We start from the raw sequence: 22,757 nt of genomic DNA on the forward strand, positions 1-22,757 counted from the left end.
GGGGCTGCTGGCACATGCTCCCATCTGGGGATAGCACTGATTGTAGTAGCACTGCATTGCATGCCAAAGGCCTTCAGTCTCCCAGGGTTGAGAATATGAATACAGCAGGTGCTTACTTGAGCTATGTCTTTGAGGTTTTAGGCTCTGTGCTTTGTGTGAGCCTGGCCAATGCAATGTGACACACGAAGAGGGCAGAATGGCACGGATGCCCCTTAGTTTTAAATGCCAAGTCTAGACAAAGGGTTTCTTCCTTAAATTCTGCAGTTCTCAAACTGCTGACTAGAGCAACATTTGTCACTATTCTGAAGTCTGTTTTAGAAACAGAGGAGAATTCAGTAAAACTGGAAACAGGCTATAGAAAAAGAATAAAAACAAATCACAACTTCTTTTCCAGTTATTAAGGCAGTGCGAAGTTTGCAAGCATTTACAGAATATATAGAGAAACCCAGTGATATCTAAGCTGCACATATTAAATGTCTGGAATAGATGTCAACTACAAAAAGTACTGGGTCACTTCAAAGTACAAACACAAAAAACTTACTGTATTTTTTTTCAGTTGTTTGTATCATTAGCACTTCATAGATCTATTCACACTAAGAAGGAAAAAATCTGTCAAGAAATAAGACAGCCACCCTGCATCCATATGCCAGGGAATTTAATAACCAACAACCTACCTGCATCAGACAGAGATTGTATCTAACAATTTTCATGTACCTGTCATAGGTTAAAATGCCATACAAGAATTCTTTATGATGTTGAATAAACAAGTGCATAAAGGAATACAGCTGCAGATAAGTACAGAAACCTATACATTTAAACCTATAGACATCTTCAAAGTACTTCAAAGAAAAATACAGAAAAATTTGCCCTCTTACCTGAAGACAAAAATCTTTAGTTATAAGGCAGCTAAACGAAAGAGGAAGTTGTCATAATAAATACCTGAAATGCACAGTAAAAAAGAAATACCCTGGAAATTTTTTGTGTTTGTTTGTTTTAATTTGCCTTACAAGTATCAGTTCAAAAGGGCCTAGAAAACTGCAAATCCAAGGACCAGTAACAACATTATACAAGCACCATACATAAGCTAGTAAGATCAGTAGTAAGTTAACCACCAGGGATAATTTTCTTCCAAACGCATGTTGCTTGTAGTTTGTTTGTTATTAAACTTTCATCAAGTAAGCACAACTGTAAATGGTATTTAGCTCCATAGCTCTTGTCAAGAGTACACAGGAAGATCTGTGCCGTTTGGTTCTCCAGTGAAAACCTTTCAATAAGCAACCGACACCACAAAAATAAATCCTTAGTGCACAGAATACTCCTTTAGAAGCCTGACAACAAAAGAAGTTCATACAAAAGACCAAGATAGAAAAATGCTCACCACTTATACAAAAAGATGTTATGGACACTTACATATTAACATTTTAAATTAACAGGTTAGTCTGAATCACAAATAAAACCTTACCTGTCTCAACAATTTCTCAATGGCTGACATGACCATGAGCCCTCTCCACACAACTGGGGCAGTCTCTTCAATCAAGAAGCCCATAGACATGCTGAAACAATAAAGCAAAAACTTCACTGTCCAGCATGATACCAAGTATATCTGTCAAGAAGCTTGATTTGAATTAAAACATGCTCACCATGCGATTCCATAGTTCTTAAGGGGCCTCATTAGATTTTCTAAAACAAAAGCAAACAAGTTTTTTTGGGAACGTGTTTTTTGTTTTGTTTTAAAGAAATAAGCTTAGGCTTTTTTTTTTTTTTTCCCTCCTTTTAAGTTTTAAGAGCAGTTTTCCCTTCTTCACCAATAGAATTTGTCTATTTTCCCCCTCATTTCCTCCAAGTATTTAAATACATGTACTTCTATCTATTCCACCTGAGATCCCAGGCGCACTGTTTCTTAGGCTGCAACATTTTACTGCTGTCATTCGGGTATTGCCAGAGATACAGTGTATTTGTCTGTAACATAGTAACACTTGGTTCTGCTGAAACAGAGTTCATTGGTGGCTACAAAGCCTCCATTCCACAGAGACGAAGACCACAAATAAAATATAAGATAAAATAAAAATAAAACCAAAGACCTACAATGCTTTGTGATTACTATTTTTAATTGTGCTCTTAGTTAATCCCATGAATCAGAGGATCACAGCCTTTGAAACATCAGCTTTTCAAGGAATTAAATCTGCTCTAGAACACCAGATGAGATCTACAAACTAAAGCTACCTCTAAACTACATGATGATAACAGTGCTAAGGAAAATCCTCAGGACTTAGGTAAATTTTTGTAAATATATAATATGCTTATTTGGACATTGCAAAGGTAATGCCCTTGTCATGTTCCACACTCTTCCCTATGCTTTCCAGACTTAAGAAAGAAAGAGGCAAAATATTGCAACTGCTTCACTGACAAAGGGATGAGGCAGCAAAAAGTAAAAACAAATCACCAAGAAGATAACATGAGTACACTTAAAAATATTAATAATAATAATTCTCCCGAACCAGAAACTCTTCTTTCTTTCTAGACTCCATTATCCAAGTTCACAGTTTTCTTTAAAATGGCACATACAAACCAAAGAACCAAAGGAATTATATATGAGCTTCATCGATTTATTTTAAGAGCGCATACAGGCAGGAACCAGCAGAAAACAGCAAGATTTCTTAAAGCCATAAAGATATATTACAACATGTATTTTGACAGAAACCTTTGATGCAACTAAAGTGAAAACATACATCTAATAAAATAAGGACAAGGTGAATATAATTTGGTGCATTCAAAGCTGAACTCCAAAATTCAGACAAAAAACATCCAAGAGCACTTGAATTAAACAGCTGAAATAAAATATACAGATGAAAGCTTTCAAGCAATCAAGTAAACAGGCATTTGAGCCACGTAATTGGATAAATTGTAGAAATATGGCTGAAAATAAATTTCATACAGTTTTTGTATTCACTGTACTGCGGTTTACAAATCAAAAAGAACAAAACAGAAAACTAAACAAATCACTTCTATGAGTACTGCATTCAAGAAAGTACAGATCTGTTAAAGAGATGGGCTTGGACTGATTCCCTGAACAAGCCTGTAGCTCCGTTCAGATTTTAATCAGGGCTGAGTTTTGGTGGCATTATACTGCCTAACTACAATTCTAGTCATCAGGCTTACTTCTTCCCCCTGCAGCAAGATAGCTTTGCTACAAAAAGGTTGATGACATTTGAACTTCAGCCTAGATTCACCTCTAGGCACTGCTTTGGTGTCCTTGTAAACAACACACATAGTGCCACAAGCTATAATTCTTCTGACAATATTGAGGAAAGAATGCTATTTTCAGAGCTTATTCTCTGGGAAACCTGACATAGCTGTTCTATGGTGTCCATAGGTTAGCATAATACAAAGTAGGTATACAGCTATAAATTCCATAGGAAGGGACACTGGCTCAGTTTTCAGATGTCTGCAGATGGAAGCATTAAAGCAAGCAAAAGCTTACATTAAGTCTTGTCATGTATGCAAAGGCCATTATTCCAGAAGATTGTGATGTTACACTACACCCCATTAAGAGCCATCACACTGCTTAAGAAAAGTAAATGTAGCTTAATACATGGATGTTATTTCTACAAAATCCATGTAGGAAGGCACTATCTCATTTTACAAATGAGAGAATCCAGACACAGGCTGTGAAACTGTTTGTGTTGCCAATGACTGCATGATCCTGCAGACTTGGAGACCAGTATTGCATTCCTCCAAAGGCTGACAGAAGAGAGCCACGGCTCCGCTAACCTCCAGTGCTAGAAAGCATGTAACAACAACTGATAAACAGTTATGTTTTACTTTTAAAACAGCATATTTTCAATTGAAACATGAAAGAATTAAAATAAAAACAGCAAACTTAGGCATAAACAATATTCAACAGGAAAAAACATAGGGGAAAAAAAAATCATACTACATAGTCTGTTATAAATGAGACTCTGAATTGCATTTTATCACCCCGTATTTAAGATCCAGAACAGCATCTTTAAAGGTGTATTTAAAAGAATATTTATAGGTATTACATAACTCTAAGCATTCCTTCATCTCTCATGGTAATCTATTTAAACAAAAATCACACAGTAACTCCTCTGCATACATTTATCAGAATTTTAGCAAGCTTCATAGTTTAAACAAAAGGATCTGCTGCTGTTTGTATAGCTTAGCATTAGCTAAGGTTTTCACAACAAATTGCTCTTTTCCACCTCTTCACATCTCACCCTGTCTCTGCCTGAAACACATATGGCAACAAAACACCCAGCCACCACACTAGTCAGAGTAAACAAAACAGTGCAGAATAGTCTGTGGATTCCACTACAAAATCATATAAAACAAGCTTTAATTAATGCTCCATACATATAGACAAGCTTAACAGATCTACAGTATGATCACTTGAAAAATCTCAGAAACTTCTTGCTTAATCTGTTTTTCAGTTGTGTACAATTTCATGCTATATGACTACAGAACATTCCACCAATCTGGTATGCCTCCAACTTATCAGAACTTTCTGTTTATCACATCACAGAAAATAGTAATAGGAGAATCCAGGTTCCAGTTGAGGACATGAAGGCTGCAATCATTACAGGGTTGAACGTAAAGATTTCTATCAATCAAGAACAACAAACAAAAGCAGATGTCTTCAGTAGGTTCATAGAAAATAGCTATCCCTGAGCAGTAGGAAAAGTGACAACAAGACAGGAAGGGAAAGAGAGTACCAAAAACATGGGGTCACTTTGTACAAATATAAATGACTCTCAGAACTCCGAATGCCCTCAGGAGCTGAGCGCAGCCTCCTTTGCTGGGTATGCAGCAGAGAGTCACTCATTCTGAACAGACAGCTTGAAACCAGAAACCATATTTGAACATGTTTTAAACAGCACCAATTTCCTGCTTAAAGACAACTTAGTTCCACCCACAGTGTTAATGGAAAGTGAAGCAGAGGGAAGGGGATGGAGGCAAACAGACCAAGGAACTACAGCTGGACCCCAGGGCATTCCACAATAAAACAGAGCATAACCTACTTGCAATGGCAAGGGTGGGATGCTGACACCAAACTATTAGTCAAAACCCAATCATCACTTTAACTGGGGCCAGAAGCCCAGAATATTCTAAGGCAAGCAACCGACTAATTGAAACTTGAAGATTGATTTCACACTGTGTTATAAATTTATTTGCAGGACTGCCCCAAAGGTACTACAATTTGTATTTTAAGCTTGAAGAAGGAGGGATGAGATTTCCCATTACGCTCTGCACTAACAGTGTTATCTGACCATGGAGACATCACAAACACCAACCAAAGCAAACAACCAAAGAGAGTCAAAGAACATCATTCAGTGCTCACAAAATAACTCAATTTTTTAAATAATAAATGCATACGGCTTCTTCCATAAGAATCACTCCTTATATTTTGTCAGTCCAATCCCACTGCCTGAGAAGGTTTTCACAGATTTTTTCCTCCTAGTAGAATGTAGAAGCAACAAAGCTCTGTGAAAGCATTTTCATTAACAGGGCTGTTTTGCAGCTATGGCATCAGTCCTATCTAAAAGCAAGAGACCTAATTGCTGGAAGAGTATACTTCAAAAGCAAGTCTGACAAAAGTAAATAACTCAGTGATTTAGTCATGAATTAAACATTTTAAGGCATCCTTGACTAGTTAAGTTTGGACTAAAGGCACAGGACTAGTTTTAAATGTATTTCCATTGCCTTCAACCACCAGCATCCTTCTCACAATCTCTAAAATAAACCACACTGAAGAATTCTCAAAGCTTCATGGAACCAAAAAAAGCTGGTTTGTTTGTTTGTTGTGGCTCAGGAGCTTTCTTAGACTAATTTGAGTGGATTCCTTAAGTTCTTGGTACCTGTGAAATAGAACTTAGAAATAGTGTTCTCAGCATTTTCCATTTCTTGTGAAACACCTCTATACGTCCTTTTGAAATTTTATTCTTATTTCACCATTTGTAAAATGAAGTTCTATATGCTTTAGAAGACTATGACTTGCAACTAAAGAGATGCTAGCTTATAAACTTTCAATGTCCCTTTTAGATTCATAAAAATACTTCCTTTTACTTCTATTTTTTATGTATACAGCTTCATTCTTTTTCCGGAACATGCACTCAGTTGTACTGTGGAGAAGGGGGAGGAAAGATGGGGAACACAATGAAAAAATCCAGAGATAAAGCATGCAAGTGAAATTAGATACATATTCTGAGAAGGTTCAGAATTAGTACCAGTTCTTTAATTATACTTGTAGCAGAAAACAGGAATGCAAACATTTATTCCTCTGAACAAGTAAATGTGTTTAGCGTACCAAAAGAAAATTCTTTTGTGTATATATATACAATTAAATATGTATTTATCATCGTATTATAATAGATCATTTTGCAATTTGTTTCCAACATGTCTTAAAGTTGGTTGAACCAGACAAACCATTTACATCTTGAAAAGTAAATCTTATAATATGATGAATATGTGCTAGCCATAATCTGTATCAAAATATTTATAATCACTGCATTGCAGGATTTATACTATGAAGAGCAATATACTCTGCTTTCAAGTACCTGATTTTTTTTTCTTTTAGCTGCAGTGTGTCAGTAATTTCTATTTCAATATTATTTAATAAAATTTGATTTGCCAAGTATTGAGAAAGACTGCTATAGATAAAATGCTTTAATTACTATTTGTTTCTTATACTGTAATCTTCTTTTGTCATTTCATGAAATTTATCTGAAACAAAGAATAAAATTTTAGTAGCTGTCCAGAGGTTTTCCACATACTTTTTAACATGCTATTCCTTGCAGAGCTGGCTATTACCTTTACAAACTAGACCGGCACCCCTGAGTGTTTCAAGACCACAAATTTAAAACAATATCATATAATTATTGTCTAGATATGTGATTCCAAAATACGTAGTGAAATGATTAACCAGGTAAAATTGTTATTAAAAGCTCAGGTCTTGATTACCAAGCATATAATCCACTTAAAAGACAGAAAAAAAGCCCCAAAAACTAAAGAGGTTTAACAATACTGGAAACCTTCACTGTATTTAAAAGACTTTTTTCCATACTCACCCTCAACAGCTTTCTCAATTTCACTCCATAATTCTGTGGCCCTTACACAACTCCTCTACTCCAACTACCTCACCGTGTATGTAAAAACCTCCAAAACAGAAACACAACTAATTTTAAGATTCCTCTTCCGGACACTTTGAAACAGATTTTCAAAGTACCTGTGTACTTACAACACCAGAGATTTCAGTCATCAGTCCTTAACAAGAAACAAGAACAAAAAAATAGAAGCCCAAACATAGCCAGGCACTTTGACAGTGAGCAACCACAGAACTGCTTACAATGCTCCTAACAAAAACCTGTTTCCTGTGAATACACCTGCAAATACAGTTGTTTTCAGTTAAAATTATTTTGTTTATTACAGGTACTAAATATTTCTATAGTACTGCTATATTTTCTGATGTTTTTGTTTTTACTGCAACAGTTACTTAAGTTTGCCTTTCATACAGCAAAAAAGGTTTTTACACTGCACCAGAGCTTACAATTTTTGCTTAACCTTTACAGTCTATTCTCAACACACACTTGCCAGAGGATATAAGATGGCTCTTTGGGCTAATAAGAAAAGACATAAACCTCAAAGCAGTCTTCTCATCAGTGCAAGGATTTTCAATCAGCAACGTCACTGACTGCTGCTGACTCTTTTCTATAATGAAATCAACACAGATAGTCTTAGTGGTGCAGACATGTCTGCTTAGTTTCCAACTAGATACCCTGAATAAGGATAGTGCAAACAGCAAATGCTTCTGGAAACTAAAGGATAGCCAGTTAAAAAGGCAGATTAGGCTTTCTAGCCTAAGAACAGCAAACAGGCATCAAAATCATTGAGGATGGGAGGTCAGACTGTTGAAGTGGAAAAAAAAAAAAAAAAGAAAAAGTTTAAAAAACAAACATTTGGGGATGGGGATGTTGATCACACTTCAAAGAAAAATATGTGTCATTTTATGAGAGTTCTCTGATAAACTCAAGGAGGGTCTGGTCCCAACAGAGAACTCTGAAGACAAGACTGCATGGCCTCGTGGCCCAAAAAGTGAAAGAGATACAGAACTACTTCAGTTATCTAGATAAGCTGCGGTAAGATATCACGAAAGTAAAACACCACATTTCTGTTCAGAATACTTTCAGAAAAGAATAAACAACACGTAATATGGAACTACAGGCAATTTAAAAGCAACTTGTTTACAAATCAAGAAGCAGTAGCTGTACAAAATATGACATTGAGAGAATCAAATTTAGTTTTTGTATGAATTAATCATGATGCTGTTCCACTGGTGAAGCACGATAAAGACATCGTTGTTGATCAATGCAAGCTCTATCTTTAAAATCAAGCATTCACATATGATCAGGAAACTTCATGGTTACCTGAACAACTACACTATCAATGTAACATTTTCCTCTATTTAGTACACTCCAAGTTTCCTATTCATAATCCAAAGTTTCTACACACCATCGTTTCAGCCATTTAACTGATTTTGCTTTTTGCAAAGTAGTTCAAATGGAGACTATAAAAAAAAAAAGAAAACAACACCACAACTGAACTTCTGCAGCCTACAAAGTCAGAAAACAGCTTTTAAGTACATGATTTGAGCAGAGTTCAAGTAATGCTTTTGCTACTTGTGTTAGAAATGTTTATCTGTAAATATATCATAGCTGATCTTACTATTTATTCCATAGTTATACTATCCTCCATCTCCTAATTAGATTCAGTCATAAACTTATTAACCAGTATTTCCCTGATCTATTAAAGTATTTTGAATGATACCCTATTAAACATCAGCATTTCCAACATACTAAAGTTTGCAAGATTCAGCTGTGTATCTCCCATTTATGCAGACTCTCCTTACTAAGAACAACTAATTCATTTTGAAAACTTTATTATGATAGTGGAATAATTATTCTCAATTCAAGAGCAATAATTGCTGCACAGATTTCTTCTGTTAGGTACCAAGCATTCCCAATCTCTTTTTTACCATTACATGTGAAGAACTTAAAAATCCAAGTGCAAGAATGATCAGAACCCTGTAGAATTACTGTAAATATTCAGTAACAAAGGATGCTGTTACTCATCGTTTTCATATCCAGGCCTCATGCTAAAGACATCAATAGTCCTTGAACATAATTTTTGACTTCTATGCTATTAAAAACGTCTTTAATTGACTTACTGATCATTAAGCATACATAAGTAATGCACATCTTTAGTACAACTGCCTGGCTTTGCTCAATTACTGTACAAATCAATACTTGTTCAGAGTTTGCTTTATTTTTGAAAATGCAGTAAGAAACTGGAAGGTAAGGCTAAACTTCATTATAGGAAAACATGACTCTTTTGATATCTATACCTAAATGTATGTATATATATAAACACGTACACCCCTACAATTGATCCTGATTTTTATTTTTATTTTTTTGCTTTTTTTTTGCAACTGCATCCTATTATTGACACAAAAATAATGAAATCCTTGAAATTCAATATGAAATTTTCTCATGTCATGGAATTTCCCATTGCCACAACCAAACCACCTTCAGGTCACCACTTTCATTGTTGCTACTCTGCAGCTTCATCAACTCAGGAGTTAAACTCCACAGGAAACTGAACAGAACTTCTGAAATACAAATTCTACTCTGTCATCATTCACACTGAATTGGTGCACCATTTTCTCAGCAGACATACGTTATACGTCCTGCTTTTGAAAGATACAGATTGAATTTCTGTTAGTTAAAGGTCTGTTCTTAAATCCTAACAGTATTTACTTGTGTGTTCCATAATATACCTTTGCAACTGAAACATGTTTACAAGACAACAGTGACAATTTCAGCTCAGGGAAATCCTCTAATTTCTACTACACTGAATGCCTTGTTTTCCACAACACACAAAACATGCTAAGATAAAAGCCTATCGTTAGTTTTCAGCTGCATCCTCAAAGCAACTCTAGTCACTAACATTTATCACAACACTGAGCTGTCACAGTATCTGAATGAATCCTTAATTCATGTCCTTGCATTCTTAGCAAATTAAATGGTATGACGATAAATAAATCGGGCAACTTCCTCATTCCCTTTCTCTTATAATATAGATCTCAATTTCATAGAATCATAGAATGGGTTGAGTTGAAAATCTCAATCAAACTGAGTTGAAAAAGACCTCAAAGATCATCTAATTTCAACTCCCCTGCCATGGGCAGGGTTGCCAACCACTAGACCAGGCCGCCCAGAGCCACATCCAGCCTGGCTTTGAATTTCTCGAAAGATGGGACATCCACAACCTCTCTAGGCAACCTGTTCCAGTGGGTTGCCACATTCTGAGTGAAAAACTTCTTCCTAATGTGGAATGGATTAATAAAATACAAGATTAAATGTATTTTTGTCCTGGGCACAAATTACAGAAGAACATAAGAACACTTCAGTATTCTTCTCGATACAAATCGAGAATCAAATAATACATGAGAGGATTCAGCTATTTATTTATTACACAACAGAATTAGCCTTTTCTAACCTGAGCAATTCTATGATTCTACGATTCCATACTAGCACTGTTTCATTCTGCACATACTCTACCAGCTGAGAACACACAGAACAGCCACTGCAACACCTACAAATGTACACAGATTAGTCAGAAATAGACATTTTAAAACAATAGCAGGGTAAATATAGAGTAAATACAAATAGGAGACAAAAAGATTGTGGCACAAATGAAAGAGGAAGGAATATAACGTGTCTACTATTTAGCAATGACTTCCCACATATTAATTATAGATATGTATATGTATATGTATATGTATATGTATATGTATATGTATATGTATATGTATATGTATATGTATATGTATATGTATATGTATATGTATATGTATATGTATATGTATATGTATATGTATATGTATATGTATATGTATATGTATATGTATATGTATATGTATATGTATATGTATATAAAATAAGAGTTTCTTCTTTTGATGAAACCCTTTTTTGTACCATTTCATCTGATCTGTGTACTCAGTCCTCCTCCATCAACAAGTATTGCCAGTTTGGCCTTTCTTAACTACAATCCTAGCTCACTCTGGTGCAGGACAAGAGTTAAGAGCATGAGACTGTGGTTAAATGTATATATTTTGATTAAATGCACTTTGCCATAGGAAGAGCAAAACAAAGCACTGAAATCCCACCATCTCAAAGGCTGGCAAAGTACTGTAATAGTATTTATTTTATTTCCTATATTGCCCATTTTTCCCCCCCACGTGACAGCTTTCATTTTGTTTTCTGTTGTTACTATTGTCTAATTTGAAGATGTTCTACAGTGGGATCCTGTACAGCAGTTTTAAACCTGCTGACAACAACCTTCCTTTCCTGGTTACTTTTTCCAATCTGTTTAGTAACTATCCATGAAAATCCCAAAGCCAATGGAACCACTTAAAAAACGACGATGAATATGCTCCCAGCTGTACAACCTAGCTATGAAAGTTGTCCCAGCAATAGAACTGAAAAATTAATGCACTCAATTTTCATTTTCTGTTTGCATCCCTTCTGCACCACAGCAAGGAAGCACAAATGAATGTTCTGTACAAAGGAAGCAATAAAAAATAAATAAATAAATAAATCACACTTACTTGGTGTTAACTCTGGGTTTCCTTTTAAGTTCATCATCTTTGGAATTGAAGGCCCATATATGTCTGCATCAAGCAAACCAACTTCTTTTGCCTGTGTAAGAACCAAAGAAAAAAGTATTTATCAAAATGTCTTTCTTCCTTCACAAGCAAAAGTTTAAAACTGCCCACAGAAATAAAAAGACAATCTCCACTTTAGACAGAAGTTATTACTGTTTCTTTTCTGTCTAAACTGCAATTGAAACATGAAAGATAACACTGTCTCTATGCTTTTTAGCCAGAGGTCACAAAATCCAGGGTCTCAAATCATATAATCCTCACTCGCACATTTTGTTATTTACAGTGTGGAGGATCATGGACAAACACTGGAAGCAACATCCTCTCCATGCGCACAGAAATAAGAGATTTTAGAGGTAGCACATTTCACTGTAAAAAAATCAGCAACATTTGTAAATACACGTTGAGATCAGAACTACATCAATTACTGCACAAAGAATGTGAAAACATTAAAATGTATTTTTATCTTCTTTTAAGAGGCCAGAGTAAGTTTTGGCAGATACCTTAGAAATATCAAAATGTAAGTCTACAAAGCCAACTAAGCAGGTAAAACATTTTAATCAAGTACATAAGAATAATAAAAATACAGACTTATTTAACTATACATGGCACCTTATGCAGTAAACTTTAAATAAAAGTTATTTCAGCTACGTAGTCTAGACCTACAAGATTCATTCTGACAAGCTCTTAAGAGTACACACATATTTTGTGGGAATGGAAATATTTTTCCTACAGATGGCAAGACAAACTACTAATTACCAGGTTCTCCAACTAAGTAAGAAAGAACAAACTCTTTTAAATGCTGAACATCAAGTTTCTCACACATAAAAAGCATTCAACATTTTCCAAAATTGCAGGAAAGTATGTTTAAGGGCTTGTTTAAAAGGTTAATAAGGCAATGGGAGCTTTTCCAACCATGCTGAATCACACTTTCACTGTGCATGTTTCAAAGCATGTTTCATTTTTCTGAAAAAGGCTTCCATAATTCAGAATCACATTAAGCCTTTTTTAAAATCATTATTTTGGTGGGAAAGATGTAGACAAAATACAAAGGCTTGATAATAACTACTACGTGTGGGGTTAGAAGACAACTGTAAGGAGGCTTTTAACACAGGTCTATAGAATCATTAGCTTTAAACAGGATTTCTCAATGTGAGCTATATTCCTCTGCACCATAGTTTGTTCAGTTTGTTTTTTAATGCAGAAACGTGATTGGGATAGAAAACGAAGTTCAAGTCACTAAATAGACAGGAATTTCAATTTACTATCTTATACTAGCTTAGACGCCTTATACTAGTCAGAAACCTAAGTCTGACTGTAATTACAACAAAATGAACCATAATTTGTTATTTCAGGGTTGTTTTTGGAAGGGGGGGTGGGGGAGCTTTTTTTGTTTTCAACTATTTTGTTTAAATTTAGTGAACCCTGGAAGCAGCCCTAGCAGCTGAGCAATTTAATGTGTCAGATTTAAGATGCATTTGGCTCATATTAGTTAGGTTTTACAGCCGAGAAGTAAAAAAAATACTTATCCTATGTATTTTTACAGTTGAAGTTTTTACTACAATAACCAATCTAATTTGGGGTTAGCTATTCAATATACTTCTTTATTAAACAGAGCAAAGCATACTTAATTAAATGGATTATTTCATTTAGAGTTTTTAATACTTCTTTCCTTATAACAAACCTATGAAAGCTACTACAAAAAGGCTCAGAAATTACACTGACAAATTATTCTGCTTCTTGCCTATGTATGAAAGCTGCAATTTAAAAAAAGATTGAACAGACCCATTTTAGGTTAGCTTTCAAAGACATCAAAAAGAATATCAGAGCTTCTTTGTTCTTGTAAAAAAAAAAAGAAAAAAGAAAAAAAAAAGCATATTTTAACAGATTAGAAAGATTCATGACTCAGTCCCTTTATCTGTGTCAGCAGCTAATTGAACCCATCAAAACATCATCTAAGGGCTGCGCCACCTAATTAGTTCTCAAATTAAAGTAAATATTTGCAGAAAAATCTACATACTTTTTTTAAACCTGACTGACAATCCTTCCCTCAACTTTTTGAGGAATCCCCTGCAACACTGACAAGGATCATGAAAAACCACTAACAGGCTACAACCACCTTACTACTCACTATCATTTTGTCTTCAGGCTAAAGGGACTGTAGACATAGGATAATCTAAATTAATTAGATTGACTTCATGACCTCCTGAGCATAATCAGATCTTCACCACCACACACTGCTTATTCTTGGGACTCCATAGGAGCACTGACATCAAATCTTTCTATGAGTGCACCAAATTTCCTGAAATTATTTAATAAACACACAAAGGAGAAAAAAAATATTCCTCAACTGCCTCAGTCAGGAGGACTTTGCAAATGCAGCTACTATTCCAAATTACAAAGCTGACCCTATTGCAACCCAACAAAATAAACCCGACCGTTCTCAAAAAATTAAAAATTATCAGCACATTTCCTCAAAATCAAGCAAGATGTTTGTCTCTGAGATGTACTGCTTCTGTTCTTGGACATAGTTCAATACAACTGTCATCCTGAAACAAGAAAAATTCATGAAGTCTCCAGTTTCTACAGCTCACGTTACTGAAAGCATGAGCGTTCCTGTGAGCATGGTGCTTTGCACAGGCTGACAGAAGAAAGATCTTCTGGAAACTTCTTTAAATCAGAATAAGGTTAAAGAAGGCCTAAGGTAGGTTTTTCTTAGCTAAGCAATTCAACATATTACATAAAGAGTTCACACTGTCTTAACACAGCAGCTTTTACAGAAATAAGCAGTAGGCTAAACTAAGGGTTTAAGTTTTATTTCTCTCAAACACCATTCCATTTGCAGCAAGTGAGTATCTCTATAATACTAATAATGCAGAAAATACTAGTAATACAGAAATAATACTAATAATACAGAAAAGCACCATGGCAGCTAACCAGAAATCTTCTAAGACAGGTCCTGAAGATCTCATTCAGAATCTACACAATGCTTTAAGTCCCCAAGAGACCTTGGTACAGATTTGAATGTTACCACACAAACCTGTCTGAATCAACACACCGATATCAGATACTTCTCAAGCACATTTAAGTTCATTCTAAATGAACGCCTAAACAATAATCAAGATTCTTTTAAACTTCAATTTTATTAAGTATTCTGGATTTACCCATGTAATCAGTACCATATATAGATCAACACATATTTCAAAGTGTTGTTGTATTGACACAAATCCTAAAAGATAAACTTAACATCAGTTAACATCAGTCAAGACAAAACAAACAAACAAAAAAACAAAACTGGGAAAAACGGGGCATAAGAAACTGATAATAAGCAGCTGATCAAAAGGCCAAGAAGGCAAAATAAAGAAAAAAGCAAGCAAGCAAGCTCTAGGACTCCTCTGACATCGTCTTCATATGCACATGCACCTCATTCAGTTGCTTCAGCAAGTAATGCAAAGTTTAAGCATACAGAGACAAAGATCTCAGGAGCACACCCATACAGGCCAGAGACCTCCTGTTTCTCAGTATTACTTTCTCAGTGCAAGATGTAACACTGAGTGCAAGGCTGACCACTGCATCCTGTAGAGAAAGGATTCAGGTAACATCTCTACCATTTTCTTCTTACGGTTTAATTTTGTGCTTATAAAAATATTTCTAACCTGCTTTATTCACAGATAACATTAATTCCCTCCAGCTGGCATAGTAATAATCGGCTTTGAAACAGCTGTTCTCAAGCCTTTGCCCACCTCCTTCCCCCTGCCCAGCTGTTGATGTAGGGCTGACTCAATCTGAGTTTACCACACCTTAGAAAACACCTTCCAGACACCTACACTTTTTGTTACCTACCTGCAAATTCTGAACAGTTTAAACTCTGAAGATGTAACTGCAAACACAGCTGTTCTTAACCAATTTAATTACATACTTCTAAGTCACTGGACATAACAACACACACTAACTAGAAATAGTATACCAAACTAATGCAGAATTGCAGAAAACTTTCCTAGCGGGTAACATAGTTACCACCATGTTACACCAGCCAGTGAGAACACACAATTAAAACAATACCCTTGCCAGGTGAAAACAAAGATGCAATCTCCTGGAATATTCATCAGAAAGTGCATTTAAACAGTAACAGGTGATCACATACAGTTTATCAGTGCTTTCCAAGTTTATTTTTCCTTTCCTGCCGAAACGACCTTTAACACAGGATAACTCCTGTTTGGATTTGTTCTTCCTGCACTATGGGTGCCACCTTTCATGTTCTTAACCAATGACTGGTGATCTCAAAACAGCAAAAAATAAACTACAGAGCGAAGTACGTGCAACTCTTCTTCATTTTCTACTTTTGCACCCGACTATCACCATTTTTTATTTCACTGCCACTCATCTTCTCCATAAAACACTCATTTGCACAGTTAGAACTCCCTAAATACTGCAGACACTCAGCACGAGGTCCATCTAAGTGTCTATCTTCTTATCAACTATTTTAGCAGACAATTAAGAGATGTTCACTCATGGTTCATTAAAAAAATAAAAGAATATGTGCACCTTTCAGATAACAGGAGCTATGAAATCTGTTTGTTGGGTTTTTTTTTTTCCAATCAAAATGCAACCAGCTTCATTCACGTATCACAGATGAGCCCTCCACACAAAATCCTGCATTCAATACAGAATGTGGTGATTTGCATTGATTTCTTCCAAGTTGCCAACTGCTTTATTGAGGAGCAAGTCTGATAACAGACTTTATGTCAGTAGAAGGAAGGAAAAAAAAGAAAAAAGAAAAAAAAAAAAAAAAAAGAAAAACCAGTTCACAAAGAGCTGCTATAAATAGCTGTTAATCAACATAGCCTACATTACTGCTAAACACCCAGAGACTCTTAAACAGCATTAATTTCACTTTTGCTCATCTTTTCTGAGATTTTTTCCATACTTGGTAAAGGACGTGCATCCCCACTGGATTTTAATGGATGATACTTTACTTTGAAGTAAACTCTGCAGACCAGCAGAAATCCCTGGTGTTCAGCCAGAAAGGGATGGAGACACAGGTTAATGATCTGTCATTGTTCTGTACAGGAATGATTCTGTAAACCATAAGTGCTCCCAATATTCAGGAGCCGCAGCCCCTTCCAAAGACAACTTCAGCTTTGCTAAGTAAAGGTGCCAGTTATTTTTAAAGCTGGTGTTCTTAATCCACAGCCAGTGACTCTCAATTTACCCTTCTAATGTGGTTATAGAATTAGTGCTAATCCTAAACTGCAAGCAGCAGTATACAGGACAAAAGAGAACTTAAAAATCAGGATAGGCTCTGGATTCATCGTTTGACATACTGACACACTGAATAGCCATCTTTTAATCCCTAATTCTCCAACTCTTTCAGCTAAACACTACTTACGTGCCTAGCTGTAAATTGGATTAAAGCCAATAAAGGCCAACAGCAATTTTATCACTATCTGTCCCAGAAAAGCAGGCTTGTTCATTCTTCTGCTGGTTTAAATGCCTTTTTTCCTTCATATGAAGATCTTCTAACTTTGTCAGTTACAGAACTTCTCTGGCATTCTTTTTCTACATTAGTTTGCAGTAGCTCTTGCTCAGATTACTCCATCATCACACACCAGTAACCGTGCCGCCTTTGGCTTTCTTACACTTTATGTATCTAATTAGGAGGGAAAAAATAACTCAAAAAGCACCACTTTACAAATAAGCCACCAAATCCCCAACACTTCCACGTGCGTCACCTCACAGGCAGTGTGCTGAATTGTTATTGCAAACACGTGCCATTTTCACATCAGTTTCTGACTTCTTCAGTAGACTTTTAATGCATGTAGTTAACACCAGACATAACACTTGAAACCTCCCCCATCCCCTTTTTTGTTTTTAATCCTCAAATTAAGTACAGTAATTTGATTAATCACGCACTTTTAAAAATGTTTAAGAATGTTTTATTCATTTTCTACTTGAAAACAGATTTTTTAAAGCTTCATTTTTTCCTTCCCTCAGCTGACTGAGAAGCTGGGCTGTCATTACAAGATAACCCTAATCAATTCTCGCTGGCACCTCCAGCTTTACTGATGCTATTTAGCATTAAGAAACTAGCATAAACACCTTATCTATAGCAAATACAGCTTTCTGCTTCTCTAAGCAACAAAGGTGGCTTAGAAATCAAACCCTAATAATTGGGAAGGCTGCACAGGAGGACAAAACAGGACAAAAGCTTCCCTTCAAACTAATTCCTCAGTGAAGGGATGCCATTATTATCTAAATTCTTTTATGTTCCCTCCTCCCCCATCATGCTATTTTTTTTTTTCCTCTTACCAGGACAATAAAGGACTACACATGGCAACATACAACATATATCTCACCTCCTGGTCTAATAGTCAGATACTAAACTGCATACAAAAACTATAATTACAGAAGCCAAATATCTATGGACAAAAAAGCTGGAAGGAAAAGAAAATAGGGTGAGTTTTGAGTAGTTCAAAAACTAATGAATGTTCCTTAATAAATGTTCTGAAATTACTTTATCATCACAATAGCGATTCACACCGATTCTGCTCATAGCCACATCATTTCTGTTGCAATCACGGTACGTCTGTACGATGCCCACGCTCACAGCTGCGCGTACCAGCCGGACCTCCGCAAGCCGCAGTTACGCGTAACCCCGCGCAGCGGCGGTGCCGTCCAGGCGCTCCCCCCACGCCGCAGGCCCGGGCCGGGCCCCGCAGCCGGACGGCTCGGCGCCCGCTGGCGCTCCCTCTGCCGGCCGGCTGCCACCGCCCGCAATCTCCACGGGTTGCTCAGCAACCTGAGTTTACTCGGGAAAGCAGGGGCCTCTCCTTACAGATCACTGCCGATGTAGCCCAAATTTCGGCCTGCTCTGCTCGCCCCACGACCCCCTACATGGCGTGATGCCACAGCACGTCACACTGCTGCTTCCTTCTCCTCAAGTGCCCAGACAGTTCGGGAAGAAGCCATTTGCTTAATGCTTTCAACACTAATTCCTTCCATATGCTTTTACTGCTTGCTGCTCTGTCCTTCACAGCACCAAAACCATCTCATCCTATAGTGAGGAAATGAAGTCTACTTGGAAAGAACAAGAGAGAGTCAGAAGCAATCTGAGTGGGAGCCTGCCTGCAGTGACAGCACAGGCACACGGCCTCCAATTGGATGAGTGCCATCCTGAGTCATGCACAGCTGGTGTTTGCTCACTAAAATACTCTGTTCATAAACAAGCAATCTCTATCCCATTATTGCTGGCACCTATTAATTCAACTTGTTTCTACTATAATAAATCGGCCCCAGCCAGGCAGCTTTCATAGTCATTCTAAGTCTGAATATGAATTGTCCTGGCACAACATCCAAAAACTCTTCTCAAGTGCTCCTAGGAGAGTCCAACTGACTGCCAGAACCCCCTCCAAATAAATAAATAAATAAATAAATAATCAGCTGTCAAACTAAGCAAGCAATTACAAACAGAACACAGAGTTAAAACTTTAAGTTATTTATTAACACAAAGAGAAAACTGCATGGATTTATAGATCTTGGTACAAGCAAAAGATTTTACACAATTCTTAACTAATCCATCTAAACATGCAACCTAGGGTACCACAATCTAATAAACCAGAAAGGGATCCTGTTTGTTTCCTTGGCCTTGCACCAAGAACTCAGGAAAAACAAACAAACAAAAAAAACCCATGACAAAACAAGTGATCTTGGGTATGGTATCTAAATATCTAAATGAAACAATATCTTACATTATTCTGAAACCATGAGGGTAAAAACAGCCCCAGCACTGAAAGCTTGAACTGATGAATGTTAATCCCAGTTTTGCCAACAGCACTGGCCTGTGATGATGTCCAAGGCTGTTGATTCTTTAATACTGCAGCCTATCATTATAGTAGCTCAGAAAGCTTCCAAGTTGAAAAAAAAATAAAATTAAAAAACAGCTTATTTATAGAAACAGTGGTTCCTTTCTCTCTTACTGCAGAAAGCAGACTATTAAGATGGAAGGAAGCTTTCTTTTATTGAGAGGACAAGAAATTCCTTTATGCTTTGACTGTTAATCTGCTTCCAGCTTATGACACTATCAAGCAACAATACAGTGTCAAAGTCATTACTGAAAGAAGCAAGAATCTACTATAATCCATCTCCTCTGAAAGCATCTTCCACAGATGTCTCTTACCAGAAAACAGTTATTCTCAATATACTGTGACCTGTGTAATCTTAGAAAAGGATACTCAAAAAATCAGGAGGCAACAGGCTTTATTGCCAATTAGCTCCAGTACACTAGTTGCTTTGAAAACTTAGATATAAATGAGCAATTTGTAACAGAAACAGACTGTATCTAATGAAGAAGCAAAGCACAAACCTTTGCGGTCACGATGACCTTTCTTTACAAGTCCTTTCTCTTCTGCTTTAAACAGTTTATCAAGATCAAACATCAGTTTCTACAAATTTGTATTTTGTTATAAAAAAACATAAGCACTGCAATGAAGTTGCAGCAGGCTGCTGATGCTCTGATTTACTAACAGAACCACAAGTGAAAAACACTAGCGCATTCAAGTCCAGAGGTTAAACATGACGTATACTATCATTTCATTGTAAAGATACCAGCGCATAAACCAAACACAGTTGACTTTATTCAGTTCACCTTAGCTTCTTATTTTGTAACCACACCAATGCACAATTTCACCATGTTTGTAGCTTGTTTTGTTTGACTAGTCTGATCTGACAGTCACCAGCCATCTCACCTGCTCTTTCATCAACATCAGACAGCCTCTGGCCTTAGTTTTTATATTACCGTATAACATCAGAAATGACTGGTGCCATTCTACACTTACCAAACTTTCCCGCCTCAATTTCATTTAGAATTATTTCTCAGTCCCTAATTTGCCAAATAACTCCAGTAAAAACCTCTTCAATTATTCATTCTGTTCATTTATGCATTTTACAAGCATTTTAATGGGCTACTGAAGTGGTGCATCAAATCACCACGTTTAAAGCCAGATATTTAAGCCCTAACAAAAGGGTACAACCCCACAACCTATGAATGCCAGAATTACTAAGAGATGTTCCATCTAAATTCACACAATGCCCAAAGCTGCACGCATGAGCAGTATCAGACAATTCTAAAAACACTCAAGCTGGTACAGAAAGTTTCTGTGCAATTAGTTGACATAGTTTCCATGGAGCTACTCAGGGACCATGCTACAGCACAGAACTACTTGCAGGATCACATTTATTTTGGAAAAGTATTACAGCAAATGTCATGTTTTAAAGTTAATTAGAAAGAACCATTCAAGCAGTTTTGCTTTTCAAGATAGCAGACTTTCCTCCTGAATCAAATTACTCCAGCAGCCTACTTAAAACACAGAATTAAACACTGTGAAATATCAAGATCAGATGCTACCACAAACAGTATGCATCTCATTTAACAGCTTTAGCACTCACTTCTTATCAAGTATGATTGGTGTTACAGAAATTAAAAAACAATTCTTTTACAAATTTCTGCAAGTCTGCAGAGAACAAACAAACTTCACTCCTACCTATTTTATTTCACTTGTCCCTTGCAAGATAAGAAGATAGTACATTTACCTGGCCAAAATATGTGAGAATACCTTGTTTTATACTGCTTTGTAAGCACTGCTTTTGATGATAACTGACATTAACCGTGAAATATTTTCCAAGAGTCTTTTGAGAATTCAACAAAATAACTAATTAAAGTTGACTGTGATGAAATTCCAAGGCCATGCTCAATAGGCGTCCCTAGATAATTTTAGTTTAAATAGTGGAGTGCATCATCTGAAAAAGATGTTTTCTCACGTATCTTTCTTGGCCTTTGCATAGGGATTATCAGTAAATCTGAAGTTCCAGCTTCATGGAAAACCTCTGTGTAATACTATTCTAAAGGGTACGCTTATTTTGAACTTCTTAGCTACTTTGGAGTCGATGCTTTACGAGCTCTGCACTTGCATCACACACCCTTCCATACAAACTTGCTTCTAGCATTTAGCAGTTCCAGTTTTGCAATACCAAATGGGGCAATTGTATTTTCACTAAAAAATAATAATAATAAACATATTTCTAAGCTTCAGGAAGATACGTAGCTTCTTTCTTCCCCTCAGCCCATTAAGTGTTTTAATACGTTAATTTCTCCTGGAAAAGTGAATCTTTGCAGCTACAAATGATGCTTTGGACACCACCCAGCAGTTACTCATATTTTTTCCAAGTCAGTGCTCTGAAGTAGTAGAAATTAATTACTTATTATGCATCTCCAACCTACACAAACATCCTCCCGTATGTCTACACATCCTTGCAAAACTGCAGTTGTAATCAGAAACACACAACAGAAAGGGTACAGCCGAACACAGATGAAGGATGAGAGCTGAGTCACCGACAGCACCGATACAAACAAATTTACATAAGCTTAAATGTCCATTAAAAAAAAAAAAACAACAATAAAGAAACTAACTGCCAGACATAATCTATGTGACCACCCCTACGAGTAACCATTTTATTTATGACTCAAGCATTTATTTAACATTAAGGCTGATAATTAGATGTTAACCTACCGAATCATTTGCTGCTAGGGCGAGGGCTATATTTACTGCAAAAAAAGAGAAGAAAAAGATTAACTGTATGATTTCTAACAAGCAAAAAAATAAATACACCACACTTGCTTAATAAGTGCACTGGTCATCTCAGTTCTTAGCTTCTAGTATCTCTACAGTGTTAGTAGTTGAATAGTCAGCAGCACCTACTTTTCAATCCATGCTAGCGAATTCACATTAACCTGCAAAAAACCACAAGCTCTAAATTTCTACAGGACACTGCAATATGAAGTTATAATCTTAGCACTCAGCCAAAGGATAACATAAAGAAAAGTATTTGTTGACTTTTGGAAATGAGGCACTACTATAAAAATAAAATACCATCGTTCTCCACAGTCTCCAGTGAACTTTTAAAACTAGAGATTAGATAAGCATTGAACTAAACTATCAAAATGCACTGACCAGAAATATGTTCA

General features: G+C 36.3%; 1 protein-coding gene across 1 annotated transcript in view; it reads right to left on the bottom strand.

Moving 5' to 3' along the window:
* Window positions 1-22,757, bottom strand: part of NUBPL (NUBP iron-sulfur cluster assembly factor, mitochondrial) — a 76,731-nt gene that overhangs the window by 48,202 nt on the left and 5,772 nt on the right. Inside the window, exons 3-6 of the mRNA XM_072337010.1 lie at window positions 22,303-22,337; window positions 11,684-11,774; window positions 1,641-1,680; window positions 1,463-1,553 (exon numbers count right to left, since the gene is read on the bottom strand). Of these exons, the coding sequence (XP_072193111.1) occupies window positions 1,463-1,553; window positions 1,641-1,680; window positions 11,684-11,774; window positions 22,303-22,337 (257 nt within the window). The remainder of the gene's footprint in view (window positions 1-1,462; window positions 1,554-1,640; window positions 1,681-11,683; window positions 11,775-22,302; window positions 22,338-22,757) is intronic.

Source organism: Excalfactoria chinensis, chromosome 5 (assembly GCF_039878825.1).
Source record: "Excalfactoria chinensis isolate bCotChi1 chromosome 5, bCotChi1.hap2, whole genome shotgun sequence".
NCBI lineage: Eukaryota > Metazoa > Chordata > Aves > Galliformes > Phasianidae > Excalfactoria > Excalfactoria chinensis.